The sequence below is a fragment of the Spermophilus citellus genome (assembly GCF_964194105.1).
Source record: "Spermophilus citellus genome assembly, chromosome: 1".
In the NCBI taxonomy this organism is placed as follows: Eukaryota; Metazoa; Chordata; class Mammalia; order Rodentia; family Sciuridae; genus Spermophilus; species Spermophilus citellus.
This window is the reverse complement of record NC_138182.1, coordinates 67,462,218-67,483,722: the sequence shown is the minus strand read 5'-3', so window position 1 is coordinate 67,483,722 and position 21,505 is coordinate 67,462,218. Positions and strand designations below refer to the sequence as shown.

The 21,505-nt window shown below is 37.1% G+C and overlaps 1 protein-coding gene across 8 annotated transcripts in view; it reads left to right on the top strand.

The window, feature by feature from the left end:
* Positions 1–21,505, top strand: part of KLF12 (KLF transcription factor 12) — a 467,218-nt gene that overhangs the window by 255,226 nt on the left and 190,487 nt on the right. The window contains exon 3 of one of the 8 annotated variants that reach the window (XM_081301549.1): positions 12,936–13,194. The exons of the other annotated variants lie outside the window; for them this stretch is intronic. Within the exon in view, the coding sequence (XP_081157675.1) occupies positions 13,084–13,194 (111 nt within the window). The 5' untranslated portion in view covers positions 12,936–13,083. The remainder of the gene's footprint in view (positions 1–12,935; positions 13,195–21,505) is intronic. 8 annotated transcript variants of the gene reach the window in all.

The window sequence follows — 21,505 nt, the reverse complement described above, 5'->3', positions numbered from 1 at the left end:
AATTTTCTCTTTAATATGTGAAGGTCTAATTAGGTGCTAACTCTTCCTTGGCAAAGCATGGTTTTGCTTGAATAGTTTTATATTCATGTATGGGCTAAACCTCTAACAACGACTAGAGCTCCAATTGAACAACACTAGTTTGGTAAAGTATAAACATGAAATAATTTTATATTTTTCCTGAATTTATTAGGAAATTCCTGTCCCTTAATTGGCATGGCAGTTATTTTTTTTTATAATTTATTGGTGACTTGGATATTTTAAAAAAGCAAGCTTTCATTCCATTTCATACTTCAGTCTTACATCTGGCTTTAAGCTCCTCTCTTATCCAGATGGCTCATAGGAGGGTAGTAAATTCTGCCTCTCTACCATTCTGTGTCTCACTTCGGAATCTGTTGCAGGGGAAGAGGGGTCACATTAATGGTCTCTGGGTCATTTCCTTCTTCCCTTTCAAACAGGGATGGGGGAGAGAAGGCAGTAGTGGGAGACTGTTTGCAGTCTTGACCTAGCTTGGTCTAGTTCTTTGCTACAGGTGACCTAGTGATGTGGTGTTCTTCATAGAGATGCAGTTACCTTGCAGGCCATCTTCTCAAAGGACCTCACAGAGCAGGGCAGCCACGCTTCCCCTCCATCTGTCCATGGTGCCTGTCTCCAGCCCCCTTTCTAGACAGAGTGTGACTTACTGGGATTTTCCTGGGCAGCTCCATGTGTAGTTTCCTGATGTGGGACATCTGATGCAGCATGCCCTTTTTCTGCCCATCTCCCTGGACCATTGCCACTCAAACATACGACTCATCACCTCTTTCTACTACACTTGCCTTGTAAGGTGCAAGCCCCAATTCCTTGTCCAGTTTATTTTAATCACAGGATTCTTATATCATTGTACTGCTAAAGGGTGGGAGTTTCAGCTGGGCCCTAATTCTTCTACCCTTCCTTCAAACTGGCTCTGACTTACTTTTTTCCATTTTTTCATGAGGGAAGGGTAATGGATAGGATATATTGCTTAAATGCATGTTTGGTCAAGGATTGAGATACATTTCTCTCTTTTGCAGGGAGCATGATATTTATGGTAGATTCTAGTGATATCCATTCCATTTACCTTTGGTTAGGGCAAAGAGCTCATCACCCACCAATCTACCTGTCCTCCAGGTAGATGATGCATGAGTCTTGGATTCTCTTCCTCTTCTACCTAATTGTTTCCCTATGCACGCCACAAGTGGGCCAGAGTTGGATAATGGTTATGAAAAGCAAAGCTTTCCCTGCTACTTCATGGAGAGTCCTTGGGAAATTGTCTGACCCCAGATATTTATGAGTCTTTTAAAACAGGAAATGGTTTATCTCACTTTATCTTGGGTTTTGGGTAGTGGACAAATCTAGTAAAATAGAAAACATCCTACAAGAACCCTACAACAGGGTTTTCTTAGAGAGAGGGAGGGAAGGAAGGGGGGGTAGGAAGGGCAAGAGAGAGGGTGAGTGTGTGGGGTGGGGGAGGGGGAGAAGGCTGAGATGTAATTTAGTGGGAGAGCACTTGGGTAGCCTGCATGAGGCCCTGAGTGGATCCCCAGAACTATACATAAATAAGGAAAACAGAGATTGTGAGGTGGGGAGAAGAGAGAAAATACAAAATGTTACTTGGAACCTAATTCTGCAGAAGCTTACCTTCTGTCGTATCACTTTGCACTCTTTCCATTTATAAAATTATGCAATCATTTCTCAGTGTCTTCAAAAAAAAATCTGATTTAGGGATGTAAGACTTCATAACCTGACATCAAACTACACTCTCTCCATTCCTGCTGGGTCAGGCTATTCTAGCTCCCTGTGACTCCGTCTTCACTGGTGTATCCCTGACATTCTCTCTCTGCTCCATGTATTGCTGTCCACTCTTTATTTGTCACATGGCTCATAAGTATCCTGTGATCTTTCTCATCAATGTTAGCATCGCTGGCCACCCTCTATGAAGCACTAAGGCAGCAGGCATAGATCAAAACCCCTAGTTTCCTTTCCTGATATTTCAAGTCTCTAATATAATTTCAAACATGAAAAGTTCCACTGTCTGCACCAAATGCATAGGAGGAAACACTGTGGTATGTGAAAACTATTACCTGGTTGCTTGGAGGTTAGTTGTTTTAAACTGCCTGACTTCTGCATTCCATTGGGAAATTACCCAGTTCTTTGGCATTTGGGGGATTTGTTTACAGTACAGTCTTTAGCAGTTGGAGGGAGGGAGGGAGGGAGGGAGGGAAGGAAGGAAGGAAGGAAGGAAGGAAGGAAGGAAGGAAGGAAGGAAGGAAGAAGGAAGGAAGGAAGGAAGGAAAGTCGGTCTTTTCATAATCTCAGCCGTTTAGAATAGCTTTCAATCTGGAATCTGAGGAAGAGCAAGAATGTGGCAGCAAACAGGCAACTTCTCATTATGCAGCAATGGCGGACCTTCTGGAATGCTGAAGAGCCACAGATTCGACTCTGACTGTACTTGTGACCAAAAGACCCCAGCAGAACAATTATAGAGGAGGAAAGGTTTATTTAGGGACTCATGGTTTCAAAGGTCTCAGTCTATAAGAGACAGGATCCATTCCTCAGGGCTCAAGATGAGGTAGAACATTATGGTGGAAGAGTGTGGCAGAGGGAAACAGCTCACATGATGATCAGCAAGTGGGGAGATATGTATGAGAAAGACACAGATACACACAGCATACACACACTACTCTCCAGACACAAAATATACCCCATAGCCATACCCCACCTGTCTCCAGTTACCACTCAATTAATCTCATCAGGGATTAATTCACTAATTAGTTTAAGGTTATGACTAAATCATTTCTCCTCCAAACCTTCTTGAATTGTCTCACACACAAGCTTTAGAGGGACACCACATCTAAACCATAACATGGTTGGTAGGCATCTTGAAATTGAGAACAATTTTATAATTTTTGAATGCTTTAAGTGCTAGTCTTTACTGAAGTCTCAGTGGAAGGCTTTGGCAGACTTCAAGAAGGGTAAAGAAGGGGAGAAAGAAGGCCATATCTCTCACCAACTTAGGGTGCGTTTTTCCGCTGTGGTTGCATCTCTGTCCAACACTTGGGGCAGCCCTACTGTTGGTTCATCTCCCTTAGATGACACCAGTCTTGTATTCTGACAAAAGTATCTCCTTTCTTTGCCTTTCTAGTTCTCCGGATAGAAGGACCCTTTGGCTTTTACTCTTGCTAATCTGGCTTACTTCATTGGTCTTCTTTTGACCTTTCAACTCTATTGTCATCTGCATTTAATTTCCTCTATTAAATATCCCACAGAGCACCGTTTCTTTACTGGAGACTGAAATTTTACAAGCCACATTACTGTTTTCCATTATTTATTTGTTTTTAAAATCTTATACCTGATGTGTAGTACATGATCAATATTGTTGATTGAATGCATTCTAATACAGAGGCCAAAATACAGATTGATCAAATTATTTGCAGATATTCAGTCAACAAAAGCAAATGAGAAGATCCACACTATATACATAATTAAATTAGATCACATGCATTGTGTTTGTTTAGTTATTAGAAAAGAGATTCAGAGGTGCCCCTTTCTCTGACCCAGTGCTAATTGGAAAAGCATCAAAAGAGGTGTAGGTCAGGGATTTTTGGAAGAATGTGTTTTCAAGATAAGATGTTAAAAAAAAGAGTCAGCTTTGGGACTGATAAGCAGTCAGCAAAATAAGAGTTTGTTGTGGTGAGGTTTCTGTTGTGTTTTCAGCTCTCTCTTCTGAACACAGCATATTGTCTGAACAAATTAGGCATTAAAAATCTGTATTTCTATAGGTTCTTTTTAAATTATAACAAAACCAATATGTTCTTTTTGCAAGAAAAAATCAAAATAGATTAGCCAAAAGGAATGTCTTTACTCCACTCACCCACCTCCCTTTCCGTGAAACCAAGGTAAATGCTTCATTGTAACTGAGACAAGGGTCTGTGCATATATTTAAACTGTGCAAATTACATGTTGCTATGCAAATTGATTTTTAACCTTTCTTCTTATTACAAAGAATAACTTAAACCTTTTTCCAGTGATCCATACCGCTATGCCGTTAAAAAAGAAAGAAAGAAAGAAAGAAAGAAAGAAAGAAAGAAAGAAAGAAAGAAAGAAAGAAAAAGCTAGGTGTAAGAACTCTATTGTGTGGATACAGCTTGTCTGTCTGTTTTCCTTACTAATGGGCACTTGATTTTTGACATTGGCTTCTATCCTAGCAGATGTCAACCTTAAGTAAAATAGGCAGAGCTTGACTGCTTTTTGCCATAGTTCCATAACATTCTTATTAACTATCTGCTAGAGTAGGTAAAAACCTTAGCAGCTATGAAATTTCTGCAGCTTTCAAGTACACCTGAATATATGTGTGGACGTTTAATTCTAGCATCTTTCAATAAAAGTTCATCTTTCAAAATCAGTTTTCTTACTTGACAACAGAAGTACCATTCTATTGCTGTTTAAGAGTGTACAGTTCAACCTGAAAAAGTGAGATTCTGTGTCTTTTACTAACTTTTAGCCTTCTCTTGGTGTCCTCTTACTATTGTGGGTTATTCCAGAATACTATCCAGTTTAGGAGAGATCTCCGATAATAAAGAAGAATTCGTAGATTTTAAAATCAAGCTTTCCCCAAATATCCAAATCCAAGTCTTAGAACTCATAACTCTAACACTGGTAAACAACAAACTAGGCCCTAAGGTAAATACCAGCCATGAACTGCTTGTAGTTACACAGAAGTAAATGATTGTGAATGAATGCCATTGATAAGTTGACCATACATGGCAGTAGTGAGAAGCCAGAGTGCTAAAATGTTGAGCACCACATGGGAAATGGTCACTTTGGTTTTTGAATCATTATTACCTTTTGTTGGAAGATAATGTGACATTGCTTAGGAATTTGTGTGTTATTATCCTGGCTTTCATATAAGAAAGAGATAATTGATCTAAACATGCAAACTATAAACAGAAACTTTAGAAATAAGAGTTATAGGAATACTATAATCTTACTATTTTCTCTCCAGTCATCTATATATGCACAGCACCTACATCTTCAAAAGAAGACCAAATTTGTGGTATAGAAGCAGCCCCACTCAGAAAAAGATTATAGCATGTATCTCCACTTGGGTTAAGAAGGCAAAGAAATGACTAATTATGTAAGAAGTGTTTTCTTCCCAAACCAAACCTGCTTTGATTGTAATTCTTTTGAAAGCTTACTTGTCCAGAGCTCATCATTTCCAATGATTGTTGCAAATTGTATTTCCTTAGTCCACTTTTAAGTTTCATTTTAAAGGCAGAAGTAATTCAGTTACTGAATGTATGAATTAAAAAAGAAATGGACTGGTGACCTTTATTTGTACCAACCTTAATGAATTCAGCTCTTCAGAGAGGAGGAGACAGCCCTTATTGTAGGTCAATCCAGGCAAATGGGATTTTTATTTTCACATAACAGTAGTATGAGAGGCAGTCTATATTTCTGAAGTATATAATCATATATTTTAAATAACTTTTGATTTTTAATATGAAAGTGCAAATCTATTGACCAGCTTATTATTGTGTTCTTTCCTAACTTAACTACTCATCAAAGTATATTTGTATGTAAGTACATACCTTCTGAAAATTTAGAAAGCACTAGAATAATATTTTCTATTCTTAGTTCTATTTTTGTTCTTTTATTTTTTCTTCTTTATTCATTGAAAGAAGTGGGATATCTTAGCAAAATTTATGTACATATTTTTATATGTCAACTAAAAAGTTAGAATTCAGATTCTTATTGTTGTTTACATAGGTATGGGTTTCCCCCCATCTTCAACATTAGCAATGTATTCATGTAAAACTATAAGGTTTTTTTGATTTTTTTTTGTAAGTTGAACATTTTATTGCACATTGTCAGACCAACATTGTAACAAATATAAAGATCAAATTGGGGTTGTAGCTCAGTGGTAGAGTGCTTGCCTAGCACATGTGAGGCACTGGGTTTAATCCTCAGCACCACATAATAATAAATAAATAAAATAAAGGTATTTTTAAAAAATCAAATTGGCTCTTATTTGTGATTCTAGAATTGTACAACATTTCATTCTATAAAGTTAAGTGAGTGTTCTGTGAATTGAACAGAGGCTAGCTTTAAGGCAGAAAAAGGCTGAACAAAGCAGAAACCAATTGGTCATTTCAAACTTACTTTCTTTGTTGGGTTAAAACAGAGGGGACTTCCTTATTACCCTGAGTAAGGTTGACTGAAATCTCCTGGGTTTTGTTTTTGTTCTTTAAAACTGGTCTGGTTTGACTCCACAGTTTAGCTACTGTGAATTGTGCTGCTATAAACATTGATATGGCTGTGTCCCTGTAGTATGCTGTTTTTAAGTCCTTTGGGTATAATCCGAGGAGAGGGATAGCTGGGTCAAATGGTGGTTCCATTCCCAGATTTCCAGGGAACCTCCATACTGCTTTCCATATTGGCTGCGCCAATTTGCAGTCCCACCAGCAATGTATGAGTGTATCTTTTTCCCCACATCCTCTCCAACATTTATTGTTGTTTGTCTTCATAATTCTGACTGGAGTGAGATGATATCTTAGAGTAATTTTGATTTGCATTTCTCTGATTGCTAGAGATGATGAACATTTTTTCATATATTTGTTGATTGATTGTATATCCTCTTCTGAGAAGTGTCTATTCAGATCCCTGGCCCATTTGTTGATTGGGTTATTTTTTTTTTTTTTTTTTTTTTTTTTTTTTTGGTGTTTAGCCTTTTGAGTTCTTTATCTGTGAGGATTAAAAATTTGCTCCCAGGTTGTGGGCTCTCTGTTTACCTCACAATTTGTTTCTTTTGCTGAGAAGAAACTTTTTAGTTTGATTCCATCCCATTTATTGATTCTTGGTTTTAATTCTTGCACTATAGGAGTCTTATTAAGGAAGTTGGGGCCTAATCCTACATGATGAAGATTAGAGCCTGCTTTTTCTTCTATTAGACACAGTGTCTCTGGTTTAATTCCTAGGTCCTTGATCCATTTTGAGTTTTGTGCATGGTGAAAGATTTGGGTTTAATTTCATTTCTAGTCAAGAGATTTATATGAACTTAGTTTCCATGATTTCTAGTAGTATTTCAGTCTTTGACCGTATTTCTAAGTGATTTTTCCAAGTCACTATGAAGCCGTCATAGTTAAACTGTTTGAAATAAATGAAGAGCATGGAACTTGTCAGACCAGATTAAAGAATCAAGTTTTGAGATCTCAGAGGACTCCTAAAGTCTGATGAAATTTCTTGTATTTCAAATGCCATAGAAAAGTTCATAAAGCATAAAATATTTATTTTCTATGGAAGATTGGTTCCTTCTGAATAGTTTCAATAAAATATATGTCTTTTCCTTTCTCCCTTTTCTGGACAATGTCTTACCATACTGTCTTTAAGAAATGGAAGCATGATAACCTTTTCTTAACTAGCACCGTTGAAAGAAAAGGAACATGTACAGCTCTACTGTTAAAAGTTTTTATGAAACAATGAATGACAGAATATCACATGCTGTGGGAGTTGTCTTTAGTGTTTTGAATAGCAGCAAGATCATTTCCCCACCAAAACCCTTCTTAACTAAGAGGCAGTCTTAATGATTTTAGCAAATCTATCATAATGAAAGTATCAGAATGTCATTTTAGTGTAAATTATTTTTATCTAAAGAATGGTGTTTCAGATACATAAAAATCAGTTATTTCTTTTATATAACTAATATTAATTTATTAAAATGTCAGAATACTATGTATTGTCATTTCTTATCATGTAATCCTTTGGTTTGGTTTTCCCAAGAAAACTATTCCAGGAATCATTTTCTTACTCTAGGGGATAACGTTTGGCTAATGTCAGGTAAATGTTTATTCTAGAAGTTACAAAGATTTTAAAGGTCTTTTAGATGAATGGATAATAGCAATAATTTCTTTTAAAAACTAGTGTGGACAAAATGAAGCTTTCTTAAAAAGAGAGAGAGAGAAGATACTTATTTATTAATTTCTCTAGCCTTTTCATATTACATTATCTCCAGTGTATGACTTTAAACAATTTATCTAGATTGAAATTGGGCAGTTATACTTGCTCTGTAGCACATATATCACCTATTTTTGTGTGTGTGTGTTTCTGTTAATGATTAAGTTTTTATGGTCTGAACTAGTAAATGGCTTTTTGGGGGACAGTGTTGTGAATCAAACCCAGGGCCTGGTACATGCTAAGTAAGCGCTCCACCACTGAGCTACATACCCAGCCCATATAAGTGGATTTGATGTGATGTTAAAAACAGCAAAAAAAAAAAAAAAAAAAAAAATCCAGGCTTGGTGGTTTACGCCTGTAATCCCTGCGGCTCAGGAGACTGAGGCAGGAGGATTTCGAGTTCAAAGCCAGCCTCAGCAACATCTAAGTGCTAAGCAACTAAGTGAGACCCTGTCTCTAAATGAAAAATACGAAATAGGGCTGGGGATGTGGCTCAGTAGTTGAGTGCCCCTGAGTTCAATCCCTGGTACCCCCCACCAAAAAAGAAACACCAAAAAAATATATACTTCACTCATTGATATTTTGAAGTATCAGTGGATTTGTTTCTCTGCTTTGTGATTTGGTTACTGACCTTATTCAAAAAGAGTCCTTGCTGTGTGTCCTGTTGCTACTGAGCACAGATTTATGTGGAAGTAGGGAATACCCTGAAAGTTTATACTCATGTATAAAATTGTTGGAATCTGTTGGACTCTAGCCAGAATGGCAAGCCTCTCATATCCAAAATATTGTTGGCCTGTTGAACATAAATAGAATCTAGAGGATAAAATTTCAGACTTTCATCCTCTTAACACCTCTATAGATTGATACCTGGTGACCTCTTTCCCTATTTGAAACCTGCCTTCATGGTGCACCTGCAAAACAAAGGCATTGATTCTAACTTCCCACATCACCTCTGTCCATCAAAACTGTAGTTTGCCTGTCTTATCTATGCAGGTGGCCACAACTTTAAGTTTCTTAATCCAAAATCATAGGAGTTACCTTTATTGATTCTCATCCTCCACATCCAAATATGCCTTTCATCTAAATTAATTCCACCTTCTAGTTGCTCACTCGAGACTTCACTAATCGTCTCTTAACTGGTTTCTTGAATATCCACTCTCACCTCTTCAACTTATTCTCCACCTAGCAGATTTTTCTCCCAAACTTAAAAGTCTTCTCAACATCTTAACATTTTCCTTAGAATAAATGCTTTTAATTCATAGTTTGTGGCCTCTCCCTAGAATGAAAGATGAGAGAAAGGAATCAATGGCAGCCCGTTACTTTTGGCCTTGAGCTACTAGGTAAAGGTTAATTCCTTGATGATCTGTAGGGAAGGCTGGTAAGAGGCTGCTTTTTGCAGAGGTGGGAAATTAGGAGTATTGCTCTGAGTTTGTTACATTTGGATGTTAAATGAAGATCTCAGGTGCATCGTTGGCTTTGCGTCTGTATTTGGAGATGGAATTTTCATTGTGGTTGGCATGTTGGTGTATGAGATTACCTAAATGAGTGTAGATTGAGGGTTCATGACTCAGTTGAGGCATGTCAGCAATAAGAGTTCAAAGACAATAAGTGGAGCTGACAAAGAAGTTGAAGATTGGCAGAGGTACAGACCAAACAGAGAAACAAACAAAACCTCCCACAAGCCCAGGAAAATGTGGTACCACAAATGTCAGCAGAAACAAATCCTTAAGAAGAGCTGATTGCTCAGCAGAACTGACCATTGCTGAAACATCAAGATCAATGAAAAGCAATTTCCCTTCTCTCTCCCTGTCCCTCCCACCTCTCATCCCTGTTTAATGTTAGTCATCTTCAAGGGAAATTGCTTGGAAATGGAAGGAGACCCTTAGGGTTATACAAAATTACATACAAGAGGAAGTGAGGGGAAAGGGAAAAATAATACAAGGGGGAGAAATGAATTACAGTAGAGGGGGTAGAGAGAGAAGAGGGGAGGGGAGGGGAGGGGAGGGGGGATAGTAGAGGATAGGAAAGGCAGCAGAATACAACAGACATGAGTATGTCAATATGTAAATCAGTGGAAGTGTAACTGATGTGACTCTGCAATCTGTATACGGGGTAAAAATGGGAGTTCATAACCCACTTGAATCAAAGTGTGAAATATGATATATCAAGAACTATGTAATGTTTTGAACAACCAATAAAAAAAAAAGATCAATGAAAAGAAGTAAATAATGGATTGGCAACCAAGAGATCCTGTGTGGTCCTGACAAAAGGATTCTCTGTAGCCACTGTTGTGGCTTTTGAAGTTTATATATATATATATATATAAATTCATATTAAACAAAATTAAAAATCTTTCAGTCACACTAGTCTTTCTTCACGTCTTCATGGCTACACAGGGCTGGTGTCTCCTGCTTTGGACAGTGTGGATACAAGGTTTGTCCATCCCTGCAGGAAGATCTGTGGCTTAGTTCTCCTGCGGTGGGGAGAGGCAGGCTCTGCGAGGACAGTTCTCTTCTTGTCCTAATAGCCTCTTCTTCCTATGGAGAGAGTCATGACTGGAGGAATAGCACCATGAGTTCCTTCAAGACACAAGGTCTGGTGTCCTGATCTATCTGGAATCCCGTCACAGTGCAGTGGAGGTGAAGAAAGAATGGTTGGAGTTAAAGAAGAGGCCTGTAGACAGCGCTGGTTCTGCACAATGAAAGTGATGATCACAGATCTTTTCTTTCACTGAACGTTAAATATTAAGTTATTTTCACCATTGACACCTCGGGGATGTCAAGGACTGGAGGGTTGTGAGGGCTCGGGTTGTTTATTTAGTAAGAAGCACTTATGCAGCCTGAAGATGGAGAGAATTCAGACTTACAGGGTGATCGTGACAAGTCCTTCAGCCGAGGGAAGATTACTTAAATGTCCTTTTTCCAGAAAAACATGTTTAATTCTCAGAACAACACTAGCAGGTAATGTCAATATCTTCATCTTCATTAAGAAATGAGATTGGTAGGCAAGCTGAGGCTTTGTTCTGCAGATGTTTAGAAACCAAACAGGGGAATTAAATTTTTAACACCCTTCCCTCCAAGACTGTTGTTTTTCAGCTTCATCAAATTTGGGGAAGGTACCTCAGAAAGTCTGACACTTTCTTCACATAACTGGTATCTGTCCTTCAGTTGGCTGTCCCTCTCTTTTAGCAGAGTTTATGTTTCACACTGGAAGAGCTGCTGCCTATGCGGCACCTGATCTGAATCTAATATCCAACCAAAAAAAAAAAAATGATGCTTTGCTCATAGCTTGTTAAAATGAGTTACTTCATAAACGATTACCAGGCAAATGCTCTACTTTTGTTATATCATTTTATGCTTATTATAAGAGTTATAAGCTCCTTGTGGTAAAGTTGGGTATAGCTTTGCTTTACCCAGGAGTACCCTGCCCAAAGCTTTGCAAATAATTTGATATTTAGTAGCTATAGTTTGGACTGAATTAACTACCAAGTTAGGCTGCTGTCTCAGTTTCAGTCCAGTATTATCCCCTAATCTGTTTTCTTTTTGTGTTTGATCTCATGGTGTTCTTCCCTGTCCCTTCAATGTACCCCCCCCCAAAAAAAAGGAAGAAAGAAATGCTATCCTGTTTATGTATGACAAGTTATCAATTTGGCAATGACATTTAAATCATCTGTTTTCCACAGTACCATGGCATACTTTTCTAAGGACTGGTGCTTCAGTGAAAGGGAACCATTCGTTTTTTTTTCCCCCTCATGCAAGTAACTCTTAGTTTTTAATGAGTTCACTGCTATTCTTATTGCTGTTGCTTCTTAATAAAAAGAAACAAAGTAAGTCATAATCTTTTATTTAATATCCACCAGTGAACTTCAGAATGCATGAAAAAGTGGGGGAAATATAATGTTGATGTTAGACATGGTAATTATTTAGGGAAGAAATTCTTAATTTAGCAGTCTGCCCCACAATGATTGAATTAATAAATTTCGCATTTAGGGATGATTGTTTTAATTTCACTGAGGACAGTTTACAAAGACACTAATATAACTACACAATGGAAAGAAAAATGAAGAACAATTATGACTCCTGCTGGAAAGCCTGCCAAAGCAAGAGAGAGTTCCCGGATTTGGTCTCCATGTGATCCTGGTGCTTGTCACCTTCAATAACCTGCTTTAATTCATAAATGATGGACTCTGTTGATGGATGAGACTTAGAAATGTTCATAAGATTAAAATATCAAAACATAAGAGGCATTGATTTTGGATTTTCTTATTGGTTCTTGCAATTCAAATACTGTAATTCTGTCAGGCTACCTCTGCAGTAAACTATGGGCTGATAGAATATGATTACTTAAATGTCCTTTTGCCAGTTAAAAAAAAATTCAGAGTCTATAAAATCAGGTTTTATAGACTGCACTTGACATTTTTCATAGAATGTTTTGAAACAAAAACCTTAGGTGTCAGGCCTTTGAAAACTATTTCTGTCCTTATTCACTAAATTCATTTGCTTGTTTTGAAAAGGATTATTCAGTTCCTTAAATCCATATACATTTGGTACAATAAATTAAAATGTAAGTGCACATGTCTTTATTTTTGTAATTTCATTTGAGTCTCTATGTGATTATATTCTGGATGGCCAAAATTGTCCAAAAGTTAAAAAAAAAAATGACCAGAATGATTTAGGAAGATACAGTTCAGAAAACTCCAAAACAGATGTCTTTTTCAAATGTTATACAGGAGTTATATAAATTTAAGAATTTGTCTACCAAGGTTAGTATTTCAAGTGCATTGATGGGTGTACAGGCAGCTTCAATCCTGAACCCAACCAGGAAAGATCAAAGAGGGAACCCCCTCCCCATCCTCACCTGGATCCTAGTAGCCCTGCACTTCCTCTTTGAAAAGTAGTGAAGGTAAAATTAAATGTGAGCATTCCATTCCACAAGCCCTTAATTTTAAATTTCTTTGTATTTTTCAGACAAAGCCACACATCAAGCTCTTCATTTCTGTTTTGCAGTGAAATTTGTTATTGTCATATAGAGAACACAATGCCATATTGCTTGAGTTAAGAATTAGTTCTACCCTCCATTTAGCACTCTAAAATAAAAACTGGAAAAAGAACATTCATGATCCTGTGGTGGAATGAGGACTGGATTTTTGTAAGTTACCTGTGTATTAGACAAGGAAAGCCAGTGTGGAAAATTATGTCTGTCAGTATAAATGAGACCTCGCATATGGTGGGTACTTTTCAGTACTCTGTGTGATAAGCAACATCTTTGACTTTGGTTTCCGTAGTATTTATATTATATCTTTGCTTGGATTTTGTTTTTGAGTGAATAGGTTGGAATATTTTTTGGCTCCTCAGCAATAATTATAAGGAAAAAGAATGAAGAAATGACAGTAATTTCTGCTTTAAGCTTTAGGAAACATTTTTTAAAAAAATATTATTTAAAATATTTTATGTTGCACAGAAAATAGTATTTGATCACTATGTACATACCAAAATGCATATGTAAAAATTAAATTTATCTTTATAAATCTGTTATAAAAATTGAATAGTTTGCCTTAATTTACCTTTCTACAACATGCTTAATTCTTGTTTAATTTTCATTTGGTAATGTCTCCAGAAATTTGACTTTGATTTTTTTTTTTTTTGATCTCCAGGAAAAATAAAAAAATTGAGTCATTAATGATTATACATTTGGGCATACATTTGGTACAATAAATTTGGGCATTAATGATTATAAATAAGTACATTAAAATTTTTCATCTATTTTATTATACATATACATTTTAAGATATCAGGCTTTATTAAAATTATGTGCATGTTTTATTTATTTATTTGAGAGAGAAGAGAGAGAATTTTTTATTTTTTTTTTTTTCAGTTTTCAGTGGACACAACATCTTTATTTTATTTTTATGTGGTGCTGAGGATCGAACCCAGCGCCCCTTGCATGCCAGGCAAGCGCGTTACCGCTTGAGCCACATTCCCAGCCCCTGTTTTATTTTTTAATGTAATAATAGGGCAACTTATTTCTTAATAATAGTGTCTATGTTTTCTTAAAGACAGAGATACTGTGTAGGTATTTTTCTTTAAAAAGGGCATGGTATTTTTCCCTCCCATAATAGTTCTGTTATTCACACTAGGTTTCTGATTAAAACAAAACAGAGACACTTCACCACCACCACCACCAAAAACAAACAAACAAAAAACCCCCACCGGTTTAGAATAAAGCCAAGAACCTGGAATTTAGAAAAACTGCCTTTGAGAGAGCAGCAGTGTTTATGCACTGTGAAAGAAAGATCCCACAGCCCCTTAAAGTCCTATCAATTCTAATTTTAGGCACCAGTTTCAGTTTTGCCTCAGGTTTGTTTTGCTTTCCAGCTCTCTAAGTAGTTTTTTGAAGCAACAAATTTGGAAGTGAATGAGTAAATCCTGGTGAATCATGGCTAGAGGCATCTGGAAGCAGCAGGGAGTGACAGAGTAAACCGCATCACTGCTTGGAGGCAATTCCTCTTAGGGACCTAAGACCCATCATAGACCTTTAAGAGGAATGATTCTTTGTAAAAAATTTTTATAAAGAATTTTTTTTTTTCACCAAACGTAATGACCTTGTTGATTTGTAATTTGAGACATAAACAAAATTTGAATTCTCTTCTGATTCATTAAACTCTCAGCCTGAGTCTAATGCTCATCAAATATGTTGAAAAGTTAGGTTTGTTCATTGGGAGAAGAAATACAAAGCCCAAAAACACTTCCTGTTCGCATGGATTCCATGTTGAATTGGGGTGGCAAGGATGTAAATAACGATAGCATGAGGGCTGTGAGTCAGGTTCTAGGTACGCATGAGTTGATGTGGGCCAGAAAGGACGCCTGTGCCCAGTGGACATTGAGGAGCATCTCTGAGAACTGACCTTGGACTGAAGGAGGAGTGGGCTTAGTCTGGCAGAGGAGGTAGGGAGCCATGCTCTAGGCGGAAGAAATAGCAGGGAACTGAAGAAATAGGACTTATTTGAGAAGACTAAGGAGTTGAGGAGTTTGGGAGGGAGTGGGGTAGGACAGGCCTAGCAAACTTGTTTTGTGTGGTACTGAACAGTAAAATATCTCAGGCTGTGAGAGACGCGTGGTGTGTAAGATCTGCTTCAAAGATGGGGCTCTATGGAATACTGCGAGAGTAGCCCTAGACCTTGTGTAAATGCGTGGTCACAGCTAGGTTTCATGTCCTTAATTTACAAACTGGCCTACTTGGATTTGGCCCAAAGCCCTCAGTTTGTGGGTCTCTGGTGTAGACAGAGGTTGTTTTAGATTTAAGACTCTCTACTGCTTTGAATAATTTACTGGTTGCTTTGGTTGAAATCTTCTACCCCCTCTGAATAGCAAGGCCTGATGTAGATAGAATTATGTGCTTTTATATACTTCTTTTTGTCAGGACATTTCTCCCCATTTCACACATTGTAGTTTTACTCTGTGTATGTATGTGTGTTTCCTGTGGTGGGCAGATGACCTTCTGGTGACAACCAGAAAGCCTGCTAGACAAATTCTAAAAACCGCAACACTTGGTGTGTTTTAATATCTGGCCTCTGCTCCTCCTTATGCGGAATCTTAACATTCATGGGTTAGCTTAGAGTTATACATAGGAAGGCACTGCAGGCAATTTCCTTTTTGGTGTCTTAGGTTTGTGCCACACTCACAGTGTTAGGATAGAAGAAAATATCCTAGACTGTAAAAGTAGCCTTCACCAAGCCAGGGTATCTGAGCCGACTCACTTAGGATGGATAGGATTCTGCCAGGAAAAAGAAGAAATGATAATTTGGGCATAAAAAATTTTCATGAGCAGGAAATAAAACAAAACAAAAACAGGAAAGGCAATGTGACATTCCCTGAGCGTCCAGTGGTCATCAGTAAGTTGGAGAACTTAGATTTATCCTTTTTTAATGTGTCTTAATTGACACTCTGAGTAGTTTGGACTTTCTTGTGAACTGTAGAAAATTCTTGCTCTTCTATAACCTACTGTCCTCATCATAGCCTAATTGATCTTTTAAAATACAAACCCAACATTGTCCCATTGTTATTCAAAGACTTCCCTTCTCAAAATCCAAAATCCTTGCCATCTCCTGAAACACCCTGTGTGACCTGGCTCCTCACTCTTCTGTCTGTGTCCTGCTCTACCTCTGCTGGCCTCCTTGGAATTCTTCAAGTCCTCCCAGAAGGCTGCCTCTCCTGGCACTTTCAGTTCCTGCTATAGGTCTCTTCATAAGGACACCATCCTGGCTTTACTCAGGGGTAGACCAGATCTCCCATTATCAGACAGGCCTTCTGTAAACATGCATGTAAATAGCAGCTCTTCCCATGTCACTCTTGGGCCCCTTGTCCTGTCTTACTTTTTCTTGTCTTTTCCTCTTAGAAAGTCTCTCCTTGACAAAAAGTAGAGGTCAGACTGCAAAGGCATTGAGAATCATGAACCGGTGAGACTGTAACTAGGACTGAGACTGAGGAATTACGGACAGTGTATAGCACAGAACCAATTCTGGATAATCCAAGCCAGAAACATTTAAAAATAATTAATAGAAGTCTTGCATTTTATATCTTTTACTTCCTTTCCTCTTAGTTTAGTTTTGCCTACCAGAATAATTCCATACCATGTCCAAATGAGAAAGTCTAGTTTTACTTCAGAAACACTGAATTTTTAAGGTTAAATTTTATGTCTCTGCGGCCCCTGTAGGAAAATGGAAAAAAAATGATTTTTCCCTTTTATTAGCCTCTGTATAATTGTATGTGGTTGTTCATATAGAATATAATTTTCTATTGTGAGTAAAAGTTGTAGACTAGGTAATTTAATTAAGTTTACTTAGAGTTTATGCTTTTCCAAAGCCAGGGATAAAATCACTGCAACTCTTATGACCCATTAAGAGTCTAAGATTCATGAGAGACATCCATTAACACTGTTTCAGATTTTGAAGGTCAGGGGAAAATGCCAGTGGAGTTATTACTGTTTTATCACAAAGTTCTTTGTGATGGTTAAAATAGTAAGAAAAGTAGCCAATAGGTTACATGTAATAAGGATGTAGTATAAGGGTTTTTGGGGGAGGGAGAATACTCTAGACCCAGGGAAGGATACCAAACAGCTCTATAGCAGGTAATCTGTTTTGTGTTTCCTGACTTCTTCTGGGATGCAGAATAAGGTGTGAGAATGTCTCAGTGAAGTTCAGGAAAAAGTAGGCAAGCATATTCCTGGTAAGAGTTTAGCCAACTTTAAAAAGAAAAAGAAATCTCTTCATATCTGTCCACATGTCCAGCAGTGTACCTGCATAGTGAATTGTTGGGGCAGTATGCTACTTAATTTGAAGTCATACTTTTATTTTTTTTTCAATTTTGTTGTTTGAATTATATAGTTAAGCCTGAATAAAACTACTCTGTTCATTTTATTGTTGTATGAGAGGGTGGCTTTGATGGCCTCTGTCACCAAGGTGGGACTTCATATGCAGGGTGAGCTGCATTTTATTTATTTGGCATGTATTTTATTCAAAATATGGGGAAATACCTAAGCATTATGGAAAACTTTGATATTTATGGTATAAGTTGGTATTAAAATAACCTTCAGAGAAAGACAGAAAACAACTTTAAAAAAAAAGTCCACAGTTAATGACAGTGATTTGGTCAGTTTGTTATAAATACTGCTCTTTCCAGTAGTATGGAGGAGGAGGTACTCCAGAGTTGTCCTATTACAGGACAGAGAAAGGATACAAGTCAGGGAGATGTCTAGACCCTGCTACCCTTCCTGTTGTTATTTTCCCCATTAACAGATTTACACACGAACACACTCTTCATCGTGAAACCATACCTGTAATTACCCAAGGTCAAGGTCAGTGTTAGGCCAGGTCTAGTTGAGATTGAGAATCAAATAGAATTTTTATAATTGGACATATTTCAAATTTGTATAGTTGTCTCAATGGGTAAGCTAACTGTTAAAACTGAACAACAACAGCAACAAAAAGTTAAGGCAAAGAACTTTATAAAAATAGCAAGAAAAGTAGACCACTTTACACAGAAAATACCACTACACTGAAATCTAACTTCTTAATATCAACAATGGCAGCTGGAAGGCAGTGGAATAATATTTTTAAAGTGCAGAGAAAAAATGTCCACATAAAGTTGTGTCATAACTCAATACAATTCTGAGCAGATAAAAACTGAGAGACTCAATACAATTTTGAGTGGATAAAAACTGAGATGTAAAGTAAAGGTAATTCATTCTAAAAGTAAAACTTGTTAATACTTGAGAAACAAATAGGATAATACTATAGGGTAACCTGAAAAATAAAAATGATGACTAAACAAGTTGATAAATAGTTCATAAATTCATACACAATTTTTCTTAAAATGCTACTACTAATAATATTTGATTTGTAAGATTTTTATGAAGTTCTAGAACTAAAATATTGGACTGCAGTACAGTAAGTTCAGAGGAGTTATTGAGAGTTAGTTTTCTAATGCCCTTATGTTGTTTGTATGTAATTATGCTTGGTTAAAAATATAAGGCTATTAAAAGAATAGGAGTCCTGTAATCAAAAGTCCCCAAATGGCCCCTGCTTTATTTGCCTGTAATTCCAGCAGCTCAGGAGACTGAGGCAGGAGGACTGTGAGTTCAAAGCCAACATCAGCAACTTAGCAAGGCTCTAAGCAACTTAGCAAGACCTTATCTCTAAATGAAATATAAAACAAGCTGGGGATGTGGCTAAGGGTTTAAGTGCCCCTGGGTTCAATCCCTGGTACCCCCCCCCCCAAAAAAAAAAAAAAAAGACAACACACAGACAGGAAAGCAATTCCTTTTCTCTGTATTTTATCAGAAATGAGAACAAACGAACAGAGAGAACAAGTAGAAGGTGAAAGTAAATAGAATGCAAGTAAATCCCCAAAGCCATTGATTTTATAATAAATGTAAGTGAATGTAGTAAGTCCCTGAATTCTGATTGGCCTGAGCCCAGGGTGCATGCCCTCTGTAATCCCTGGAACTGTCAGTTTGGTTGTTAGATTGCACAGTTGACTTTGAGAGAAATTATTTCAGTGGGCTTGAGGTACATACACGAGTCTTTTACAAGCATAATTTTCCTAGTTTAGTATAAGGGCATGCATCTTAGAAGGGAAAAAAAATCTTAGAAAGTTAAGTCTTAGATTGCCACATTGCAAGGACCTGAGAGCAGCCTCTAAAGACTGAGATCAGTCCCAGCTAAAATGTGCTGGACTCCTAATCCTGATCCCACACCATAACAAATTTGTGTTTTTTTAAGCCAACACAGGTGTAGTCATTTGTCATGCAGCAGTAGATAATTAACACTGTGGACTAAAGACAAAAGACATAATTACCATATTTCACTGCATAATTGTTGCAGATTTTATGCTTTTTTTTTTTTTTTTTTTGCAAAAAAGTGGTGTGTGACCATTAGGTGAAGCTTTTGTTTTGTTTTTAATTGGACTGGTATTAATTAAAAAGCATTTATTACTAAACTGTGGTGCAAAATTAGGATGCAAATAAAACTTGTGAATATATTTTCAAATTGAATAGTTCTGCTGGTGTAGTACATACCTGTAATCCCAGTGACTGTGGAGGCTGAGGCAGGAGGATCAGAAATTTGAGGACAGCCTTGGCATTTAAGGAAGACCCTCAGCAACTTAGGAAGACCTTGTCTCAAAAAAAAAAAAAAAAAGAAAAAAATATATATATATGCCTGTGGATGTATACAGTTCAGTGGTAAAGTGCCCTGAGTTTAACCTCTAATGCCTAAAAGAACAGTCTAAATCAATGTAGCTCATTTCTTCGTGAGATTTTAGTGAACGTATTTCCATTCTGGGGAAAAAAAAAAAGTCAACATATTAGTTGTTATTGATTTGGACATTATAGTTGAAGTAGTACATTTGAGAAAATTTACTACAGTTGTTGCAAAGTGTGCACTTGCAAAATTGAATCTTTTGTGTCTAAGAATTCTGTTCTTCCATCCTTGGTATCCTTATCTGACACAGTGTCCATTGAGCCACTCATGTATGATGGGTTCTCTGTTAATACTGTGGCACAAATTGTCTTTGGGGAATTGTTTGTGGGCTAAGAACTCTCTAGACTGAGGGTGCTCAGTCTGGAGAAGACAAACACACACCCACATGCCACTGGTGAGTGAACACATTGACCTTTTCAGCAGTGTGATGAACAGGATTATACTATGCAATGAAAGATTAAAAACCCAGTTTGGGAACTGGGAAAAAAAGTGGGATGATTATGTGATAAAATAGAGTAGTTTGGGTCTGAAAGAGCAATTATAAGTGGTTTACAGGAAAAATACCTAAACCTGAAAACAGAAGTCGAAAGTAAACCTAACAGTGACAGGTTGGCCATGGAAATTTCTGACCATTCAGATTTCAGTCCAGAAAACATAATTAGGTAGAGAGAGAATTTTACTACAGACTTTATCAGGGCAATAGTGCAATTCTAAACTTAAAAGCATCTAAAAAATAACACGGAAATATATAAAGTGAGGTTAATTGAACATAAAAATTTGAAAAACCTTCTACCACTTAGAGGTAGATTTCAGTTCACCTTGGTCAGCTGTTTTTATGCAAGCCAAGAAAGCTAGTAAAGATTAGTGATTATTCTAGTTATTATGTTGTAAACATAGGTGTATATACATCCCTGCATCAGACAATTTAGAAAGTAGGCATATGTTGTTATTTGGGTGTGAGGCATTCCCCAAAGCTCTGTGAAGGCAGAAATGTTGGGAGGTGAAATGATTGTGAGAGCCGTAACCTTATCAGTCCATCCTAGTTTGAATTCATTGACTGGGTGGTAACCATAGGCAGGTGGGGCATGGCTAGAGGAGGTGGCTTATAGGGTGTACCCTGGAAGGATCTTCCTCTCCCCTGTTTTTTGGGCCACCAGTCTAGAGAGTTCTTAGCCCACTGTCCAGCCCATTGGCCATGGTAAGCTGCCTCACCTTGGGCCCAGAGGAATGAACCCAGATCTCTATGATCTGAGACCTCTAAAACCAAGGTCCCCAAAAAAGTTTCTTCCTGTAAGTTGTTCTTGTCAGATATTTTGGTCATAGCAACACAAGCCTGACTACAACATCATTCTTTCAAGGATGATACAATAATTGGATCTCACAACATATGCAATAAAGCTATCTTCATCAAATTTCTAAATATTTCCTGTCACACCGCATTTTCCCACCACTGCATTTAATGACAATAACATTTTAAAAAGTTGAAATTCAACATCTTTATCAGTTACTCATGAATCAAATAAAAAAGTATATAAAAGAGTTTTATAACTAGAACCCTATGATAAAAATACTACATATCAAAATTTGTAGGATGCCATAAAATTGATATTTATAAACTTACAAGGGAATGAATATGTACCAAAAGAAGAAAAACTAATCGTGGGCATTCATTTTATGTTTAAGAACCTACTTATGTTAATTGTATTCTTTTGCATGTATCAAATATTATGAAATTCAATCTATTCAAATTCTTTTTTCCATTAAAAATCAAATGGTTGC